The sequence below is a fragment of the Ptiloglossa arizonensis genome, chromosome 2 (assembly GCF_051014685.1).
Source record: "Ptiloglossa arizonensis isolate GNS036 chromosome 2, iyPtiAriz1_principal, whole genome shotgun sequence".
NCBI lineage: Eukaryota > Metazoa > Arthropoda > Insecta > Hymenoptera > Colletidae > Ptiloglossa > Ptiloglossa arizonensis.
The window spans coordinates 14,930,695-14,953,125 of NC_135049.1; the positions used below are offsets into that span (position 1 = coordinate 14,930,695).

The 22,431-nt window shown below is 35.6% G+C and overlaps 1 protein-coding gene across 1 annotated transcript in view; it reads right to left on the reverse strand.

The window, feature by feature from the left end:
• Window positions 1–22,431, reverse strand: part of Phlpp (PH domain leucine-rich repeat protein phosphatase) — a 134,909-nt gene that overhangs the window by 93,351 nt on the left and 19,127 nt on the right. The window contains exon 2 of the mRNA XM_076305521.1: window positions 17,910–18,063. Coding sequence (XP_076161636.1) covers window positions 17,910–18,063 — 154 coding nt within the window. The remainder of the gene's footprint in view (window positions 1–17,909; window positions 18,064–22,431) is intronic.

Here is a 22,431-nt window from a genome sequence, read left to right on the forward strand (position 1 = left end):
GTTTTCGAACTTTCCGTGTACTTTACGTACAAATAATACGTAACGTGTATTAATATAATAAATATTTAAATTATTCTTGTTTCTGCAATTAAATTTAAATACAATCACCGATTCGCAATCAGAGTAACACCGGTAACTCTTCCAAAGAAGAAATCGAGTCATTTTTCACAACGAATGTTTCTGATTCTTCAATTGCATCGTTTTCGTTACTCCAGAATCTCATTCTCTTGTCACAATATTTTTATCTGGATCACGATTCTTTTAGTATCAAGTACATTGGTTAAATTTAAATGCATCCATTGATTTTGCAATCGGTACGACACGAAGTTGTGTAACTTCACCTCATGAATATTTTCGGTCTTTCAGTTGCACTCTTTTCGTTGCTCCGGAGTCCATTTCCCTATCGTCGATATTTCGATATTCCAGTTTGCAAGCAGCGACACAGGTAAAGTCAAATCGTGAATGGGGTCAGGTAATTTGATTTCTCGAGCTTTCATCGAATCGTCTATCGAGGACTTTCACCGTTCCAGGTAATTACAGGACGTGCTTGGATCTTGTTACACCGTGAGTATGCTTTTAATGGGTTACCAACCAGCCATGCCACCACCTTCAGCAGGTTAATTGCGTTAGTTTGGTCACATCGTCATCTTTCACCCCATTCGTCATCTCAACGTTGAATCTCGCAACTTCCTTTCGATTTCAACACTTTTCTCGATTTTTCGGCGAATATCAACAACATCGCTACGATCGATCGATTTGCACAATTTTTTTGCTCGTTAGACTCTTCAGGGATGAATTACAATGTTGCACAATTATAATCTTATTACGATAGTAGTTAAATGATTTTTGAGAGCATGTGACGCATGTAACGTATCATTGAGAATTGAAAAAAATTTTCATTTTTATTCAACAGTTCGTGAAAACAATATATTGTAAAAAAACAAAATAATGAACGAGAGAAGGATTGAAACTCCCCTCAGATTTTAACGTATTTTTGCAGATTGATAGAGTATGAGTGTCTATTCGAATACATAAAACATTGAACGTAGAGACCAGCCATTTTTGAAGGTACAAGTAATTAAAGTTTGACCTACCTCGGTTTTATACAATCATCGAGATCGACGAGCAATTATTCGGTAAACTTTATCAGAGCGTGAAATTTCACGAAAATTTCTAACAAAATATAAAAAGTGAACAATATCCGAAAAGCTACACTATTCTCTTATTTTCAAGGGAAAAATAATACATTTTCAAACGAAAGAGAAAACCAATGACCGATAGTTAGAATATACACAGCTCATGTTACACTCTGGGCAAATTTATTTATTTGTATTTCCAAAATTAAAAACCATCCACACGCGATACCTCATAAATTAAACTACAAACATGTCTTCTATCATCCTGTAAAAACGCGTTAAAATCGGGAGGGACAGGTTGAAACTTTCCCTTTGTAAGTAAAAGGGCAAAGTTCGAAGAATCGTTCCTTTACTACTTAACTTCGTGACAATTAACCCCATTTTACCAAAATACGCGACTTGCAGAACAAGAAGAAATATTTCGTAAGAAATATTTAGTAATGAACTCTTTGCCAAGTAGTTCAACAAAGAGTCGATTAACCCGGTAAGATACTCGACAAGTTGAATTTTCTTCCAATAAACTATCGGACGAATGTTTACCGGTCGTTACTTGAACTTGGCCAAAGGTTCTGTGAAATTCTCCGGCGGCGCGGGAGTTTGCGAGCCGTTGAACGTAATTTTAGAAACGGACGAAGTATCGTTTGCGTCAGGTCGCGTTAGTTTCTGCGCAAACTTCCGCGTCGAGTTCCATTTGTCATTATACTAAACTTCCAGCAGCCAACTTTCGGCCGGGAGTTCGAAATTTCCCTGTATTAGATAGCATCCTGAGGCACGCCAGTTTCTCCGCCCCGTTGGTTAAATATTTATATTCCCTGTTAGTTATGCAAGTCGTGCTGTGCAAAACGTTGCCCGCGAGTCAATTGATATTTCACCGATTCGCGATCGCGGCGACACCCAGTGTCGCGAATTGAAATTTGGAAACATTTTTTTTTTTTTCAATTTTGATTTCGAACCTTGTGCGCTCGAATATTCGTGGGTTGTAAACAATGATTCGCGAGAAAGACTTCGATCGGTGAGTAATGAATTTTAATGATTAAAATTCCTATTTTGAATGTAATAGGTTGTATAACCTAGTACTATACTGTTCAATAAGTTTTATCGAACGATAGAAATTATTGAACAATTTGTTGTTGAAGGTGCTTAAAACTTTCTCGAAAGCCAGTAATAATAGTTATTGCAAAGTTTTTTGGCGATACTAAGTTCGAAAGTATTGTATTTGTACGATTAAACACGTTTGTTCTTGATTGTTCAAAAGTAGTTCGTTCAATTTATTTTCTTCGGAATACGTATATTCTATATTAATGTTATGTGGCATTATATTACATTTTTACGATTACAAGTATTAAATATTATTATTATTATTATTATAGTTATAGTTATATTATTATGTTAGGTATAGAAGTTGAAAGAAACTTTTAGAGCAAGTAAAATACAACAGATGCGATTCTGTTCGGTTATTCGTGTATTTCGTTTACATAAATAAACCATCTTTTGTAGCAAAAATTAAATTTATTTATTTTCCTATAAAAATTCATCGTGTTCCGTATTAGATAGGATTTTTTCGAATTGCCAACTGTAACTTTTTTATTTTTTTTTTCACTATAATTTTAAAACATTCAAACATTTACATATGAATATCCATCAATTTTGACGTTGGTTTCACTAAAAAAAAAAAAATTTCTCCGTGTTTGTTTGACAAGCCTTTAAAAACTGTGTGCAACTACCCTATCACGTGTCAGGTTATACGAATCGGTGTTTATCTGCTGTACTCTCACACTTTCTCATATTACTTTGTAACTATTTTTTATTTCAAATTTTTACTCGTCTAAACATCTACAAATTTTAGTTACCCTTACTTATGGTTTCTTCTCGTTTGTGAATTTAAATTATTCTCTTTTTGCTCATTTGAAGACGATTATATTAATATATATATAATTATCGATCGAAAACTTCTAAGAGAAACAGTAAACGACTGATTACGATTGTAATCGACGTTGTCAACTTTAGTGTGATTAGCTTCGTTCTCAATAATTTTAATTTTTAATCGCGTTAAAGTTTCGACGATTTTGTCTCGACCGGACAATTTTGTTGCGAAAGAATCACTCGTTTTGAGAATTAATTTAATATTCTTCCCCGATACGAGCAAACACATTGGACTCAATATTTCTCGGGCCAAGGATTGAGAGTGTAAGTCCGGTAACAAAAGTTTTTAACAGGGGCTGTTTGAAGTTTCCGAGATATTACTTTAAAACGTCTCGCGTCGCGCTATTAGTTGCAAAATCGATTTTAAGTTTCGAAGGATAGTGCCCGGGCTATGTTGTAAATTCTATATTCGGGTGAATAACTTCAAATTTGAATAGAACGTTCTAACTATAAAGGAAGTTTGGATAAGTTATCGTTTTCATCTTCCGCGTTGCAAGTGTCGCGTAGATACAATAGTAAGATATTAGAAATCAATTATCTTTTATAAATTTCATTGTTCAATGCTTTTAAAATTATACATCTACAAATACTCGTCGTTATAATTTCAATACGTATCATATACTGCTTGTCATTTTGTACGATCAACAGAAAGATAGAAATGATCAACGCAACGATAATTTAAATGATAATAATATACTTAAATGTTTCAATACCAATATGATCCCTCACTGGTAAAAGCGTTAGTCTAGAAGAGAAAGGAGAGAGCGAGGAATGTAAGAAGTATCAATTGTGTAAAAGTATAAACTATCAGTGTAATGGATAACCACGTTTAGAAAATTTAGAAAGTAAACGTTCAGTGATAAAAGTATTTAAAAAATCATTATTCTAACATTGACTAACTTGTTGGATTGATTACTCTGCAACAGAGTATATATTGCTGAATGTATGTAATGCGAGACTCGCTGGCTGTTGCTCTCTCTTTCTCTCTCTTTCTCTCTCTCACTTTCACTTTCTTCGTGTGAAGTTTCGCGCGAGGCACGATCTCGTATCAAGACACACATCGTTACCCCGCTTTCGAGCGAATTCGATTCCGTTACTTGAAACCGAGGGTCACTCTGCGGTGAATCAAGCTACTATTGCGTTTAGTTGAAAACGTGTAATTCACAATGATGGAAACAGCTTCTTGAGCGATCCTATTAGGACGAAGCACTCTGTAAACAAGTTTCTCATCGTTGTTACCCCTCCCCCACTTCTTCGTTCTAAATGAAACGAGTATCAATTTTGTTCAGCGACGAGTGCTTCCCGCTGCGCTTTTCGAAATTTAATGGCACGTTCGCGTGCAACCTCCACCGTCTCGGAGATACGAAACTATGGCCCAGTTCACGCGTGCCACGGTAATTATAACGTTATTGCCGCTATTAATGAGCAATTTCAGAGCTTCTGTACCGTCGCGCGACGCCGTCATAAACTCCAAGTACATTATACGAAGTTGCCTTATACAATTTGCCTGACTAATTAAGTTAAAGTGTTACGCAGCCCGTGGTTACACGATACCGAGTCTTAACCGAGAAGAACTCTTTTTTCTCTTTTCTTCTTTTTTTTCTTTCTCACTCGGCCCCGAAAAGCCCTCGGAGAAGAAACCTAATCGCGTCGCGATTCGCGCGACCTGGCCGCGAGCAACCGGTGAACCGAGTTTGTAACTTTCACGAGATTGTCTAAAAGTTCACGAATTCTTCGGATTTTTACGATAAAATGTTTATTGCAGTCCGGAGTGGAAGAGCTGAACGTAATCAATTCTCGCGTTCACTTCTATTTGCTCGTACGGTAATTAATTTATATACCGCGAACTCTGACCCAAACTGTACTTACCCTCGTTAAAAAGAAATTACCGTCCGATAATGATCCAAACCTGTTGATTCGTACAGTAATTAATGTATATACTGCGTACTCTAATCGAATCTGTACCTATCCCGGTTAAAAGAAGTCTCTATTCAATAATGATGCAAAATTCTAGGATTATAAACTATACCTACCCTCGTTAAAAAGAAATTACCATCCGATAATGATCCAAACCTGTTGATTCGTACAGTAATTAATGTATATACTGCGTACTCTAATCGAATCTGTACTTATCTCGGTTAAAAGAAGTCTTTATCCAGTAGTGATGCAAAATTTGAGGATAATAAAATATACCTACCCTCGTTAAAAAGAAATTACCGTCCGATAATGATTCAAACCTGTGGATTCGTACAGTAATTAATGTATATACTGTATACTCTAATCGAATCTGTACCCACCCCTGTTGAAAGAAGTCTCTATTCAATAATGATGTAAATATCTAGGATTATAAACTATACCAACCCTCGTTAGAAAGAAATTACCATCCGATAATGATCCAAATCTGTTAATTCGTATAGTAATTAATGTATATACTGTGTATTCTGATTCAATCTGTACCTACCCCGGTTAAAAGGAATCTCTATTCAATAATGATGCAAAACTCGAGGATCACAATCAAGAAACAAGCTCTATTACGTTCTCCCTTTCCCAAGTTGGTTCAGAAATGGACAAAGAAGCCTGTTATACGTAGCTAGGTTGCCAATAACTACATCCAAACGGCTTTCTCTGGCTGTCGATCGATTCTCGAATCACACAGAAATGTCGAAGCTGCACCGAAAGCGCAACTGTCTTCTTTGAAGCACGCCTGCCATGGGGCTCAGCAGGGGAATAAGGTCGAAGCAATCCGTGAAACTTGGATCCAAAGGTCCGAATTTAACGTGGACAGTCTCAAGTAGAAGCTGACCCTTTGAAATGATCGCCAGTTTGCCATGAAACGTGTCAAGGAACGCCTTTACCGTGATTCAATCGAATGACCGGATTTAGTCGAATTCTCGATTGGTCGAGAATCTCCATTGGTAAATTAACAAGGCAAATTCTACGAAACTACGAAAGTCATTTACGCGATTACACGCAATATTTATTCGAATGATTATTTATCTGCAATTATTTGTAAATTATTTAGTAATTTATCTAAATTTTGTAAATATATTTATATGCGTACTATTTTTTTACTGTTTGTCAGAAACGATAATTCTTGATGATTAATCCCTTGTATACTATTCCATTTTATGGTGGAGAAGTCTCATTTTATTTGTACGAATTTTTTTCAAGGCTGTTTTGTATACGCGAGATTAGGCATTTAATCCGTTGGGGATTTTAAAACGAATGCAGGTTCCGGTTGCTCTACTTTTTTTTTCTATCGTCAGGGGAATTTTCTTTTAGAGAAACAGTAATTCGCTTGTTTTCGTTTTTTTTTCTAATTAATGAGTATCGAGAATGGGAGAACGAATTCTGAAAGGATACTTTGATTCGTGAATAATTTAATGCAAAAATGTGAACGAGAAGAATTGATTTTTCGAAATAAAATAAATCATTGTACGAAATCATAACAAAGTAAAAGGTGTGAAACTATGTTTCGCTTCGTTTTAATAAGTACAAATATAATTAACGTATTTTGGATAATACATAAAGAATGTAAATATTTAACGTACCTATATAATATTGAACGAAAACCAGTAAAACTTTCTGCTGCATTATTTACCTCAATATAATCTTCGTACGAGAGTCAGGAAAATTAAACGAGAGGTAGAAATTAATGATATCGAATAATAACAAAATTACCGATATTACTGATCATTCTGTAAAAATTTCACGCATATAAACCATTGTATCGATTATATTTGACAAAACGTTCTGTTGCTTTGATCCTGCATGGTATTTCAAATCTATTAGAATAGGTATTATCCTCCTATTCATACGTAATCTCTTTTGTTACAATTGCATCGACTATTCAATCCAGCAAAATACATTATGATCGCGTTCCGTTTCTGCATTACGTTCGCAACCGTATGCAAAGGATTATCGATAACGGGGGTAAATCAGAACCATCAAAATTCGTTTCGGTAATGAATTCTATTTTGTTCAATGACACATCGATTAGAGCAACGTCGGGATAACCTATGGTTCTGTATATTACAAAACATTGCACGCTATCCCGATAACGATGCTCATTTGTTGTTTGACGTTTCCGGTGACGTGAGTATAACAAACTAGAGAACAATTGAAAATACGCACGAATACTACAACTTGATGGCCAGGTCAGTGAATTTGCTGAATTATGTCAAGGATTCTGACAGAAGCTGAATAGGTATATTTATCGAGAAAAAAATTCACTGTACCGGCTGAAATGTTAGCAGATCAGATTTCACAATCGGTGAAAAATTAAAATATCGTTCCACTTCTCCAAAAAGGAATGAAACATGTACTTATATAATTAACAAAAGGTCGGTGAAAACATTTTGAGAATTGGGTCAGAATTTAGGTAAATCGCTTCATTTTGCGAAGAATTCTGTGTAAAATTACTCTGATAAATAATAACAAAGATGTTTTCAGGGTGTGCTCTTACAAATTTCTTTTCATATATATGAAAATACAACCTGGACTAAAAAGTAGATATTAATAACCATCAATGACGTAGCTACATCTGGATGACTTGGTATATTTATTAAAGAAATCTACAATTTTTATATCATATTTAATAATTGCAGGAATTTGTTACGTTTTTATAAAATTAGAAAAAAATCTGCAAAAACCTTATTAATTCAATCGATATCTCCTATTTTGCATCAGAATCTAAGCAGACCATAATTTCGTATCATTCATTCTGTCATCATTTCGTGTAAAGATTTCGTCTCGAGCAAACACCTCCTCTCGTTTACATTTTCGGTATTGTATTATTATTCGCGGGTCGAGATATCTTTTCAAAATCTACGCTCCCGTTATCAGCATTAGTTAATTAGAAGGGAGCTAAAAAACCGGTAAATTACTATTTCTCTAAAATAAAATCCCGTTGAAAATAAAAACAAGTGGGGCAATAAGATCCTGTATCTATTTCAAAATCCCCGGCGGATTAAACATCCGACCGCCGCGTTTACCCCTCTGCAGGCTACAATTTATCTTTATTATTCCCATTCACGCGAACATTTCAACGTTTATTATGTTAACTCTGTCCAGTCGCTGAGGCGAGTGGAACAAGGACGATCGATGGCGCGAAGAAAACTTGTACTGCAATCCCGAGGGAGTTTTTCGAGCTACGTAGAAACTGATCGTCTTTAAGCGCGGGTCGGGAAACGAGAGATAAAAGGGAGGAAAGATCGTTTAAGGAAGTAGTGAGAGGTAGTAACCTTTGGCTGCCAATTGATTCTGTCCTGACGTGATCATAGACTGACTTTTCCCACTCGTGCAGTGTTGTAAAAAAAATATACAGGGTATTAACCCTTTAGAACTTTCCACCCCACGGATTGACCGATTTTTTATATTTCACTTCAATGCGACGAGAATAATATTACTGTTACAATTGCAATATTTTCCACTCGGTAGTTGTAAATAGAAACTAAGAAGAAACTTATTATAATAGAAGTTTCTATTAATAAGTTATTATAATACTCCCCAAATACGAGTAATAACTTTAGACAGACCCAAAGAATTAATAGAAATGAACATATAGAACAACATTTGTAGTTTTCGAAGTAGAAAGATAGTAGAATAGTAACTTTATACACTTTAAACGAAGAAATAGTAACCTGTTTATACACTTTAAACGAAAAAATAGTACTTGCTTATACACTTTAAACGAAAAGGTAGCACTTGTTTATGCACTTTAAACGAAAAGATACACACCTTAAACCAAAAAATAGTAACTTCTTTATCCACGTAAAATGACAGAGGAAGGCAATTTGCACTTTAAAACGTGAAAATAGTTTCCAAATTTTATAGGATTAATCTTTCGACCTGTGCTCATTAAGAATTGTCTACATAAATGTTGAATCCTCTTTCCTGATACTCTCGAACCGTTTCCCGAAAGGCAAGCGGCAACAAGGACACGGAATACTATCGTACAATTTACATATATATAGATACGTTACAGCAGAATTTCACGAAGCGTGTACCAAACAGATTACACCATCGTAAAAGGTTGCCGCTGCACGCGCGACACGTTCAGTGACCTTTGAAACAGTAAATTCATCTGGCCAGGTTCGTGCATCCACGGGACCTGACCATGTTTAACCATAATAACCGCTAACGACTGAGAGTTTCCACGGCGGAACTTCCGGAAACGAGGTGTTCGCCTTGCCGGGGAAAACGACCCAATGGCTGCCCATGCTGGAACGTTAAATGTCGATTACAGGCTGGTCGACGATTCGAAATTTCACTTGGAGAGCTCTACTCGTTACAAAAGGCACGCGCGAATCTATGACGATTTCATCGTCGATGGAATAACGATGATTTCGAGTCACTCGGGAGTGAGACAATTTTTATTCGAAATTGGACGTTTAAACCTTCCACTGCGAAAGACGTAAGTATCTATAGTGGTGGGCGTAGAAATTGCACCAGTCCATAAAGGTACAGTTTGTCGAATATGTGGATACATTACAAATGTAGTAGTTACAGTAAATTGTCTCAGTGTGATTGATTACGTTTTTTGCGATGTCAATTAAAGCTTCAATACCCAGTAATATAGATAACCGAAAAAGTATAGTCCAAAAAAGTACAGTTTGTCGAATATATGCATACATTACAAATGTAGTAGTCACACTAAATTGTCTCATTGTGATGGATTGCGTTTTTTGTGAGGTTAATTGAAACTTTATTATCCAGTACGACAGATACTTACAGTTCGTGTAGAAGTTAAATTAAAAATATTGACAGTTTCAAGGTTGTGCAATGTTTGAGACCACTATTATATGTACGCTGTCTCAGGTCATTAATTTTAATGTGTTCCTCGGGATTCTTTCGATCAATTGCATTCTCCTAATTGTGCATCGTCTAACGTTGCATCGACTACTTAGGTTATTAATAATAACTAATATGGAGGATTCTGTGTAATGTTCTTATAGAATTTGTTAAACAGGTGAGTTTTTATAATATATGTTACTTTTGTATAATTAAAGCTATTATAATATATGCAACTGCACAATCATGTATACCCTTTGCCTTCTCATTGTATTATATTAAGTTGTTCGGAAAGTCATTTCCTTTTTTCTTTGATGAAAATGAAATACGATTTTTTTCGAGTGTATAAACATTTTATTAAATTATATATTCTCCATTTTGGAAAACGAAATCACTTTCCGAACAACCTAATAAAATTGAAAATACGAATTATATACATTCGGGACAGTTTCGATCCAAAGATTCTGAGTGCATAATGGAGCAGAGGAATGCAGTAGTGTTAATATATACGATCGATAGATTTTTCTCACCACCACAGATTTATTGTTTCATCGAATTGGTATAACACTGGGTTTCTCGTTACGTGTCTCATAGCAACCAATTAAACAACCGTAGTGCAAATATCACGTCGTGCAATATTGATGGTTCTGGGTTAGAGTGCGCGAAGGTGTCAAGGGGTTAATTAATCGACGAGATCTACAGTTGATTATGATCTGATACTGATGAGATACTGCAACCGTTTCAAGAGAAATTCAGACGATGTCTTGTTTAATTGGAGAAAAATAATAACGAATGTTTGGGACGAAGGTTCAAGGATTTCGAGGGGATTTTAGGGAGGAGTTCATAAATCAGAAGGGGAATCGGTTAGGGTTGAATTTAGGGAGTCAAAGAGCCATTGCAGGAGAATTATAACATCGAATTATGATCTTCGATTCGAATTGGATCGATTATGATCCAATACTGATACGCTATTATAATTGTTCGAAGAGGAATCAAGACGATGTCTTGTTTAATGAGAGAAAAATAATAACGAATGTTTGGGACGAAGGTTCAAGGATTTCGAGGGGATTTTAGGGAGGAGTTCATAAATCAGAAGGGGGATCGGTTAGGGTTGAGCTTAGAGAATCAAAAAGTCATTGTAGGAGAGTTATAACATCGAAATACAGAGCACAAAGACTCGAAATTAAAGAGTCGTCGAATGATAGATAACTCGGAGCTAGAATTTAACGTATTGTACAATAATTTAAAGGATTCAATACAGAGAATCGAAGTACTAGAAACTTAAGAGCTAGAATTAATATCGTTCAATCTTGAAAATTAAGGATCACTTAGGGGTTGAATTCAGAGTCAAAGTGACACGAGCTCAGAACTGGAAATTAACTTTGACAAAAATTAATAATTGAATTCAGTTTTATTTCAACATAGTACGCGTTGTTGTATCAAAGAGTTCTACTTGTTAAAAAATTCTGGTCGATCAATCGAACGATTAGGCCGTTTGCAACGTTTCTTCTCTTCTGTAATAACAAAATCGACTTTCTCGACTTCTGAAAGATACTGTTTATAACAGTATCGGCTTGACTTGCAATCCACCGTCGATTCCACAAAGAGAATTTTGGAATTTTTGAACTTTGTTACGAAACAGTTATTTAATTACAAACAGGAAACAGCGTCGATATCCTCCGCTATAGCAATATGTAACTCTCGGGTGGAAGGGTTGAAAACGTTCGAATAAGCGTGTATCTAAGGTGGCAGGCAATTAGTAGCGTTATTTGATGGGCAAACAGCGATTAACCATTCCGAAGTGCCGGAGGGGAGGAGAAGGGGGAGGAGTAACCGAGACTTTGTTAAGGTCATAGTCTGGACCGAAGATTGTTTCGAACTACGGTGTACTTCTCACAGGTTTAGTCGAAACCAGATATTCAGTTACCTACGTGGAATAATATGAATTGTTTATAATACATCCTGGTCTGTTTGCTTGAAATTCAGCAATATAATTATCACTTTTCGTAGCAATGTTTCCTTGCGACAGTTCTGTATTTACATCATCGAGATCTGTGATCGAGTTTTATATGAACGCGAGAAGTTACATAGTTGCAGGTTATTATATAAGAAAAAAGAGAAATGTATGATGGATAGCGAACAAAGAATTGTTTGAACTGTTTTGGAAAAAGGAGAAGCATTTTTCGAATCCCGTGTTTCATCGCATCGATACTTTAAGTCGAGTTAAATGTTGATTTGAATTTCTACCTTTCGTAAACTCAATGCAGTTCTTTAAGTTGTCCCTAATTTCGAGGAACGTATTACTATGTATAACATAATGTTATGTATTATAATACATGGTATGTATTATACGATATATAATACATATTATTTACAATATTATATTGTACATTATATCTATCGTGTTGTACGTATATACTTTATCTATAATACACAATAAATTTGAAACACACAAATAACGGTGTATATATAAAGCAATTATCAGGATGTTTGATGTCTGTGAATATATATACACCTGTGTTTGACAACTTGAAATTTTACCAAAGCAATCGTTACTGTTGCAATTACAACCGACTAAACGTATTTTGAGCAAAATGTATAGGATTGTTCGATAAATTTTATCGAACGACGAAACTTATCGAACAATCTATTATTTGATTTATATGCGAATAAAGTTTCAAAGCTCGAATCCATCGATCGAAACAATTGATTCGGAATTAGTAAAATTACGAGGACTCGTTATATCGATCCAATGGTGTAGCCATTGTTGCTCGTTAATCGGTCGATCAACTAACCGTACAGCTTAACGCGACCGAATTCCTTGTCGTGAATGGTCACCAGCGGAAAGCGGATGTTCATTGTTCACCATAATTTTACACCACGGTCGCGATGATACCGACAACACATGTTTTCGGTGTGACTTGAACGCACGTCCACTTCTTTTCCCTTTTTCACCGTTCGCGTTTCATACGCAAATTGTAAAATACCGTTGGTTGCAATACTGTGACATCGATTGTACGAAAACGAGGAGGAACGAATGACTATAACGGTGGCTGGACTTCAATACACGTGCCCTGTTTCATTTCCGTATCACAGCGATCGTAAGTTAAAGACTGACCGAAAATGTAGCGCACGATTTTTTACGATGTTTGTTCTCCAACGAGAAAGAAAGTTACCGAAAAATAATTGTCACAGTTTCATGGAAATATCGTTTGAATCTCGTCTCCTTTTTTCTCCAATTAACACCGAGTTTTGGAACGTTTCTAATATCGTTCTAATCGTCGATGAAAATATTTACTGTACCTGTACGAAAATGAAAATTACGGCTGTACGTTATATCTATCGTGTTGTATATACTTTATATATAATACACAATAAATTTTAAACACACAAATAACGATGTATGCATAAAGCAATTATCAGGATGTTTGAGTCTGTAAATATATATACACCCGTATTTACAACTTGAAATTTTGCCAAAGCAATCGTTATTGTTGCAATTTTTTTACTTACATTAAAATTCAAACGAATGTTACTTTCGAAAAATTTTAATAAATTATAATTTAACGCAGGACCATGTTTCCCCTTTTTCAGAGATCAATTTTGAATTGCATACACTTTTATTTTCATTTCGTACGTAGGATTCGATATAAACACAATTTACCTGTGGGTGTAGTTTCCCCTTGAATTCGTAAAGATAGTTACTTTTTGTTCGTTAATATTGCAATATACGGGAAGAATATTCACGATGGCGATCGGTCAAGTAGATTAATCCTATTAACTTCCTGTTGGAATTCACCGTCCCGTTTGAATTATATACTTATCGGTATTTTCCAGTGCGCACGTAATTAGCACGATTAACGCGCGTAATTATGTGCTTGTAAATGATCGATCGATGAACCTATTTTAATGGATTGCGTAATTAGCGCTCGCCATGAAGACGATTCCGCGTTTAATTTTATTAATTTCATCGAGTTCGCGACTTCGTTGTAACTTTCCCGCATTTTTCAAATACTTTCTTGTTATTTAAACTCTCTGTGTTCTCCTTTACCTTAATTGCGGTAACTAAAGCGTTCCACAGTTTCTCTTTGTTTACGCTACAAGTTCGTACTGCTGTTTTTATTTAAAAATGTATTCCTTTAATTGTGCCAGCTTCCTGAATTAATATTTCTCCTTTTCCTTTCGATTTTTCGTTTACATTTTCAACGAGTTTCCTTAATTTGTTAATTCAGTACAGCAATTTCTTATCCCCTCAGTTTGAAATAATTTTCCATAATCGTGGCTTTAAATTACTTGCAATAAGATTAACCATCTCGATCCCGATCAACTTCTCCATCGATAGTAAATTAATAGTAGATTATGTTAGTAAATATAATATATAAACATACATTCCATCGCGTTCGATGACTTCTCATTTATTAATATACAAATAATTCTGAGAGCTCGACATCACTATACAAAACTAGAAAGAGAGATTTTGCATGTCAGAGAGATCCATATTCACGTTCATAAAGTATATTTTCATGATAGTGTGGCAATGAGTGAGAATGAAAGGAATTGCGTATGAACCGGAGAAAATCTGAAGTGTTTGGAGTAGACGAACGAGTGAAGTGTTTTCGAGGTGTGAAAGACTAGCAATTTAGATGGCGTCAGATTGGGAAATTTTGGGCGAACGTGACCAGGTGTATGGTCTGAGAAGAATTAAGGGTTAGAACGAAAGGTAATGTACGCGTGTGAGAATATAAGATGCGAGAGAAGAGTTTTGTCGATACGTAAATAATCGTAGCGTGTCTTGTCGCGTGAAATAAGAATAGCGTAGTCAGCGTGGTCAGTGTAGTCAATATAGTTAGCGTGGTCAGCATAGTCAGCGTAGTCAGCGTGGTCAGCGTAGTCAATGTAGTGACCGTGGTCAGCGTGGTCATCGTGGTCAGCGATGTCAGCGTAATCAGCGTAGTCAATGTAGTGATCGTGGTCATTTGGCGTAGTTAGCGCAGTCAGCGTGATCATAGTAGTCAGCGTAGTCAATGTAGTGACCGTGGTCAGCGTAGTCAGCGTAGTCAATGTAGTGATCGTGGTCATTTGGCGTAGTCAGCGCAGTCAGCGTGGTTGGTCATAGTAGTCAGCGTAGTAAATGTAGTGATCGTGGTCAGCGTGGTCACCGTGGTCAGCGTGGTCATAGTAGTCAGCGTAGTCAATGTAGTGACCGTGGTCAGCGTAGTCAGCGTAGTCAGCGTGATCAGCGTGATCAGCGTGATCAGCGTAGTCATAAATTATGTGTTTTGTTAATGTTTTCTTCCTACTACTACCACATTCAACACACACATATCCTAAAACTTCATTCACCTTTATTTCATAATAACCACCATTAGATTAATTCCCACAATAGTAATACTAGGTTGTTCGATAAGTTTCATCGAACGACAAAACTTATCGAACAACCTATTACTAGTTTACGCGGGAAATAATTTCCTTCGACGATTTCGATCGCTGGACTATTACCAAAAAATTCTGAAACTTTTTTCTTCGGATCTCCAGTGTATTTGGCAGCGTGCTCGTAAAACGTCCCTCCCAATAAAGGGACGAGCCTACACGTTTCCAAGAGCGTCGCTGGGCGGGAAATTTCGTTACACGGGCTGGGATTCCCCCGTCGCGGCCGAGAGTTTGAAAATTTAAAGGGTGCAAATGAGAACTGGCGCGAACCACCGGCCTTCCACACGACAGGGGCGAGTTTCGCTCTGGCGTTTCACCCCCGATGAGAGATGTTTTTTTTTTTTTCGAGTTACGTTAGTTTTACTCGTCACAATTTTTTAAGGGACTTTCTCACTAGTAATTTTTTTTTTTCCAACGCGACTATGCAACCCCTCGGGCCTGGAAAACGTAAACAACGCGAACGCAGGGTTTTTTATCGACGCCATTTCAGCAGATTAAAATTCTTCAAGAGCTCGGTGTTTCCTCTTCCGTATCACAATATTCTTACGTTTTTTTTTTTCTTTTATTTTTTTTTACTACAAATTGCGAGCTTTTGAGTTTAATCGTCGCTCCTGCGCGCGGAACTACACGACAGTTTTTCAACAATTCTATTTCTATCGATTTTTAACAACTCTATTTTTAACAGTCGAACATTCAACGTCTGTGTATCATACATTTGTGTCACGTGAAAATGTTACGATTGTTGTTATTCGTATTTTCAATCAATGTTTGCTAGATTGTGGCGTAGTACGATACAGTTTTCTTTATATTTTCGAACCTGTAATAGTTAATCAATTGTGAGAAATTAATTCAGAAAGTATGCATAAGCTTTCAGCTTAAATTCGACTAAATTCTGAACGACTTTGATTAAAATTATAAAAGAATGAAAACTAAATTCAATACCAATAAAGTTGTATTCTTAATCTGTACAAGCTCCTTTAATTTCGTAAATGACTTGTAGTGTTTGGGTCTTGTTATATATTAAAAAAAATGAAATCCTATTTGTTTGATAAATTAAAGTAAAGAGAATCGATCGAATGTAAATAATATTAATTTAAGAAAATTTTCATCCGGGAGATACCGAGGGATGTAGTAAATTTAATAGACTGGTTGTTTTATTGTCAAATATATATGTAGATAAAATATATACGAATATGTAAACGATGTAATGGTACTATTTGTTCAAAGAGAGTCTTTCCACTGAAACCTCATTAATAACTACGTTCAGTCTGCTTTGGATACAAAGTACGCCTCATTAGGCACCACAAGTGACAGTGCCATTTCGACGTCGAAAAGTCACAAAGGAGCAAAGAGCCAAGGCACTGGTGCAACTTTTGACTTGAAAAGCTGCTTAGCCACTCGCCGTATTCGCCTGATTTAACCCCCTGTGACTATTTCCTCTTTCCTAAATCCGAAATAAAGCGGAAAGGAAAGCAGTTCGACGCGATTTCAGACATTTGAAAGCTTCGACCGCTACTTCCTCCGTCATCCCAAAGGAATAATGTCAGAAATGTTTCTGGAGTTACTATAGTCATTGCAAACCATGTATTTCGTTTAAATAAGACGTACCAAGAGTAATAGATAATACAAATTATTCGTCGATAAAAGAAATTGCATTCGTAACAAGTCTACCGTTTAAAACGACATTAAAAGGAATTATTATTAAGTTTTTCGTATATATGGGACTTCTTCTTATCATGTAACATTGTTTATATTATCATTTCATATCGGTGTAATATTATTTTACTATCGTGTTTTACTTTCTCCTTCGCTGAGTATTTTACTGTATTATCTTCACAAATATTAAACTACTTGTTACGAAAACAAACAATTTTATCGATTTCTTTTAAATTTTTAATATCTCGATGAAAAAGATGTTACTCTTAAGATCCTTATTCCATTCATTTTTAAAATGATCAATATCTCCGTGAAAAATGTTCGTTTCAAAGTTTGAAAACTTGTTGGTTAAACAGTGTACCATTACAGGACACTTTCTAAACCCTATAACTAAACTTCGTCAATGTAATAAGTTGCTCGATAAGTTTTATCGTTCGATAAGAAATGGAGCTACTAGGTTCCTCGTTTTATTTTCTTAAAGATGATACTACCGTTTAATGAACACGTGTGAAGTTTCACACAGGTCTGTCAACACGTTCATATATTTACATTTGTTCAAAGTAGAAGTGTCATAGTATTTTTTCCCAAAAAATATACATAATAAGTTGCTCAATAAGTTTTGTCGTTCGATAAGAAATGGAGCTATTAGATTTCTCGTTTTATTTTTTTAAAGATACTACCGTTTAATGAACACGTGTGAAGTTTCACACAGGTCTGTCGACTCTATCGTATATTTACAGTTATCGTATATTTACACTTATCGTATATTTACAATTGTTCAAAGTTCAAGTGTCAACTTTAGAAACCTATCTATTACATATCGTGCATTGTAGCAAGTTAACGTCTGATTCGGTTCAACAGATCTTTCTATTATTCAAGTGCCAATTGAGAGAAATCAGCCCGCAGACGCGCGAACTACTCGGCACGCAACGTTGAAATAAACGGTTCCGGAACCGAATAAACTGTACTTACCCACGTGGAAAGCAACGAGGTGTCGTAACTCAGGATCGACCCCCAGCCGAGACCGTCTCGATACGTCCTGGTAGCCGAGCTTTTGGAGAAATTGGTCCTGTATCTCCAACGGTTTCTCGTGGGTAGCCAATCTCCTTCCGGCCTCGCCTCCATACTGAAAAACCGACCGTAATCTCTTAATGGATCTTATTAAAAAGTGCGCGAGTCGGAGTGAAAAATCACCGAATCCTTTTCCCACCTATTTTGTCTTTTTTTTTTCTCCCTCGTGCGATTTCCATTGTTAAGTGATTTATTTAATCCCTTCGACGAGACAGGGACATCTGTACGCGTTCGGTCAGAGATAATTTTAAACATCGAAACGTATTACGAGTAAAATAGAAAGAAACTTTTCTTTGCTTCTGGGAAGTGTAAAAAGCACAACAATGGGGAGAATTTGTTGGTCTGTTGCACCACGATATTTTGGGACTTCGTTAGAATAACAGGTATTAGACGTATAATATTTAACGTCGGTGTTTTAACTTTTGGGTTCTGTAGATTTATCGAATAACTCACGATATTGGAAAAACTGAAAATTTGAATGTCTTTGTATTGTTGGAAGTGCTTTACACGTTTGCTAAACTTTTTTCCGGTGTACAAAATGAGTCAGTAAGAATTGTTGTTTGAAGTATCTTGTTATTTATCCATTCGATCAAAATACTATTCGTAAGAAATATTTTTGCCTATTTTTCGCCAATAATAAAGTGACCTTCAGTACTGTTGAATGTAGTATTGTTTAATAAGTTTTATCCAACGACAAAACTTATTGAGCAACTTTGTATTATACTGTTCAATAAATTTTATCAAACGACAAAACTTATCGAGCAACTTTGTACTATACTGTTCAATAAATTTTATCGAATGACAAAACTTATCGAGCAACTTTGTATTATACGGTTCGACAAAACTTATTGAACAACCTAGTATAAGAGATAGGTAATTTCGAATAGATTTTTTTACTCGAATAGGCTATGAAACCTGCCGATTTCAATTTGACGATAAACCTTCCGGAAATTATAAAAATACAGAATGGTATGGACGTGTCCGACCATAACAGTTGAACCCGCGGATTAGTTATCTGAAACGACTTGCGCCGCGACTTTTATTATCTGATCGAGATGTTAATTATGATTACAAAATGCCCGTTCTGGAAATTGTTTACTTTGTGGAGGTAGCTTCGTAGAATCGGTACAAATTTTTTCGAAATTTTAATCAACGTCCTTCGACGCGAAACTTGCGAAATAAAAATTCAATTACAATTTTCTCGATGCAAAAACGATTGTTCTAACTAAAGGAAAAGGTATTTTCATGGATCGCTTCTTTTGGAAGAAATTAAAAACAAAAAGGAACTCGACGCAATCGATAATTTCGGTGATGATAATTCGAAGTTATGGATAATAATTGCAAATTTCGACGTTTTGCGGTTTTTAAACAAATTCGGGATCAGTGATGATCTCGAATCAAATCTTTTTTAACTTCACTTAGATTACACATCTTTCTTAATTTTGCATAGACTACAAATCTTTCTTAATTTTACAGACTAAACATCTTTCTTAATTTTACAGACTAAACATCTTTCTTAATTTTACATAGACTACAAATCTTTCTTAATTTCACATAGACTACGCTCGTATTTTTACATACGTACTAATACTTCCTAAAGATCCCTGACCTCGCTTGCAAAAAAGTGATCGATAGGAGGAATTTCTTCGCCTAATGTTCCCAAGAGTTCCGAAAGTATGTCAACGAGGCGTACAATGTTTCCACGATGTACTCTAAACAAATTCTATGACATTCGTCGCGGCGAAATAATTTTGAACAAAAACAAAAAAGTATCCAGCAATAATAATTTCTTCCCCGATAAAAATTCTTCCAATGGAGAAATATTCTATCTCTATAGATAAAATTACAAAAATGTAGTTAACGATTACTATCGAAGATCATTCATCTATCTCGTGTATCTCGTTTCAATCGAGTTTCGAAAGGGTCCAATAACTTCCCATTACAGAAATATGTCTGAATAGTTCGTCTCTATCTTCGAACTTCATTTTTATGATTTTTCATCGCCTCGAAGGAAACCGAAGTGGCCAGTAATCCACGGTTCAGGGATCACGGTTCGGCTCTCAATCGAAACCGAGATCCAAACTCTCGGTAACCACGTTATCATTCTCGTCCTGGTGGGATTTTAATATCGTCGACCATAAAACTGCCCTCGGACTTCGCTGTGTCTTCGAGCTCCGCAGCAAGTTTCAAACTTTAAGATCTGGTTTCGTTCTGAGACAGCTCTCTCATAAGAAACTGTTTCCACCGGATCGTCAAGTAGAGCTTTCAGCGTCATGTCAATCGAGAACTTTTCCCTGGGAAAAAAGTCACAGTTTGGTCAAACACCCTTTTTAGGTGCAATCAGCCAGAATACGGGGAACTTTGATCTTCCGGCGTCACGTAGCGACGTGAAATCGCTTCTTGCACCCCTCAGACCCCCTCAGCCCCCTCCTTCTTCTCTTCTACCATCAATCTTCGATTTACATGCGTTCACTTTTATTTCTCAGAGTCGATCTCCAACTTCTCGTAGAGTGCCCCCTTCAGAGTCTCAGAGCAGATACTATTTTTTAAGAAAATTCTTTTATTTTCAGTGTATTGCAAATTTTCTCTAGATTTTCATACATGTCTAATAATCATAGGAATTATGGACGTGGAATTGATTTTATGAACTAATAATATTTGTTAACAAAATTCTTCTATTTCGAGGGGATTGCAAATTTTCTATAGATTTTCATACATGTCTAATAAATACAGGGATTATGGATGTAGAATTAATTTTATGATCTAATAATTTCGAGAATTATGAATTTTGAATAGATTTTATTATGTAATAATTGCACGAATTATGAATTTTGAACAGATTTCACTGTATAGTAATTGAACGGACTATGAACACGTTTTATTACTTCGTAATTACGTACATTGTAAACGATAAATAGATTTTAATATCCGATAATTGAGAAGGTTATGAATATTGAACAAATTTGATTATCCTATATAACATTTAATTTTCCAAATTTAGAAGATTAGAATTTCAAATGTAAAATTTTATCTTATCTTAATGTACTGTGAATCGTAATATTATAATCGACAATGTTAATTTAAAGGAAAAATCTTGAATATCAGGTACAGTAAACTTCATGAAAAAAATAGCAATATTTCGCGAAATAAATATTTATACAATAATTTGTATAAATAGATTGCATTCGTTTCGTAGGTATATCCAGTTACTTTTACGTAACGATCGATCTAAATCGCAATTTTTCTAATACTTTTTCCAACAACCTCAAATCATTTTGATATATCGTTGGAATCGTACATAATAAATTGAGAAACGAAAATTAGAATCGATTCCAAATCTTTCCCCATTTTGGTCTACGTGAAAGTAAAAAGTTGCGAACAAAAATTTGAAACGGACCAGTTTTTTGTTATTTTTTTCTTTTTTATTTTTAACATTCTTTTCTAAAATATCGAATGAAATTTGGGTCGTCGCGCGGATTCGTAAAAATGAAAAATAATCCAATTGCATACAGTGGCATCGTGGCGGGCAGCGTTGCATTTGCGGATACACGAATTTCTGTTTATTGACACGGAAGCGGGTCGCGCTGCGATGGTTAAAAGTTTATTTTGCAAATTATTAAAAGTAATCGACCGCGAAAACACGCGCGCGAGCTCGTCATTTTTACGTCGTTCCTCGATCGCTATTTCGCTCGTCGTAATTAAAATATCTCGTTTCTGCGTGAAACGAATACACAGTTTACGCGGCCGAATCGCAACGTTTCCCGAATACAATTTTTCCACATTAGCGTCTATTGTGACACTCGCGTGGAAATACGTGTCTCGTAGATTGCTACGAAATTGTCGTTGAATTAAAATTACAGATTCCGTTTCTTGTTCCGCGAAATATTCGTACGGTGAGTACACGCTGCGTTGCAGTTCATGCGGTAACGACAAACTTTTTTACGAGTTCATTAAACTCATTCTGTCCTATTAATTATTACGAATAATTAAACTTCCCCGAAATTCGTACACGCACGCGTTCGTTAAAAATTCATTATCTACGATGCTTTGATATTAATGTTGTTCCTGACTTTTAATTGTTCCACTATTATGAGTCTACTGTGAAATAATTGTTATTTAGTTCACGATAATAATACGTTTGAGAAAAAAGAAAATTGGAAACGTTACGTCGCAATTGTTTCAAACGACTAACGATTTATAGGTTCGTTTGAATAATTCGAGCATAAAGTTTCTCGTTATCGTATCGATTCATTTCAATAATTCATTCATAATATATTATAAAATATAATATGCTATATTATGAGCAACTGAACTCACAAGCAACTCTCGTCATATTAGCAATTCTTTTTAAGAATTTCGTACGTGCTCTTATCACCATTCTGTTTAAGAATTTCTTATATGCTCTTATCACCTCTGAGAAAAA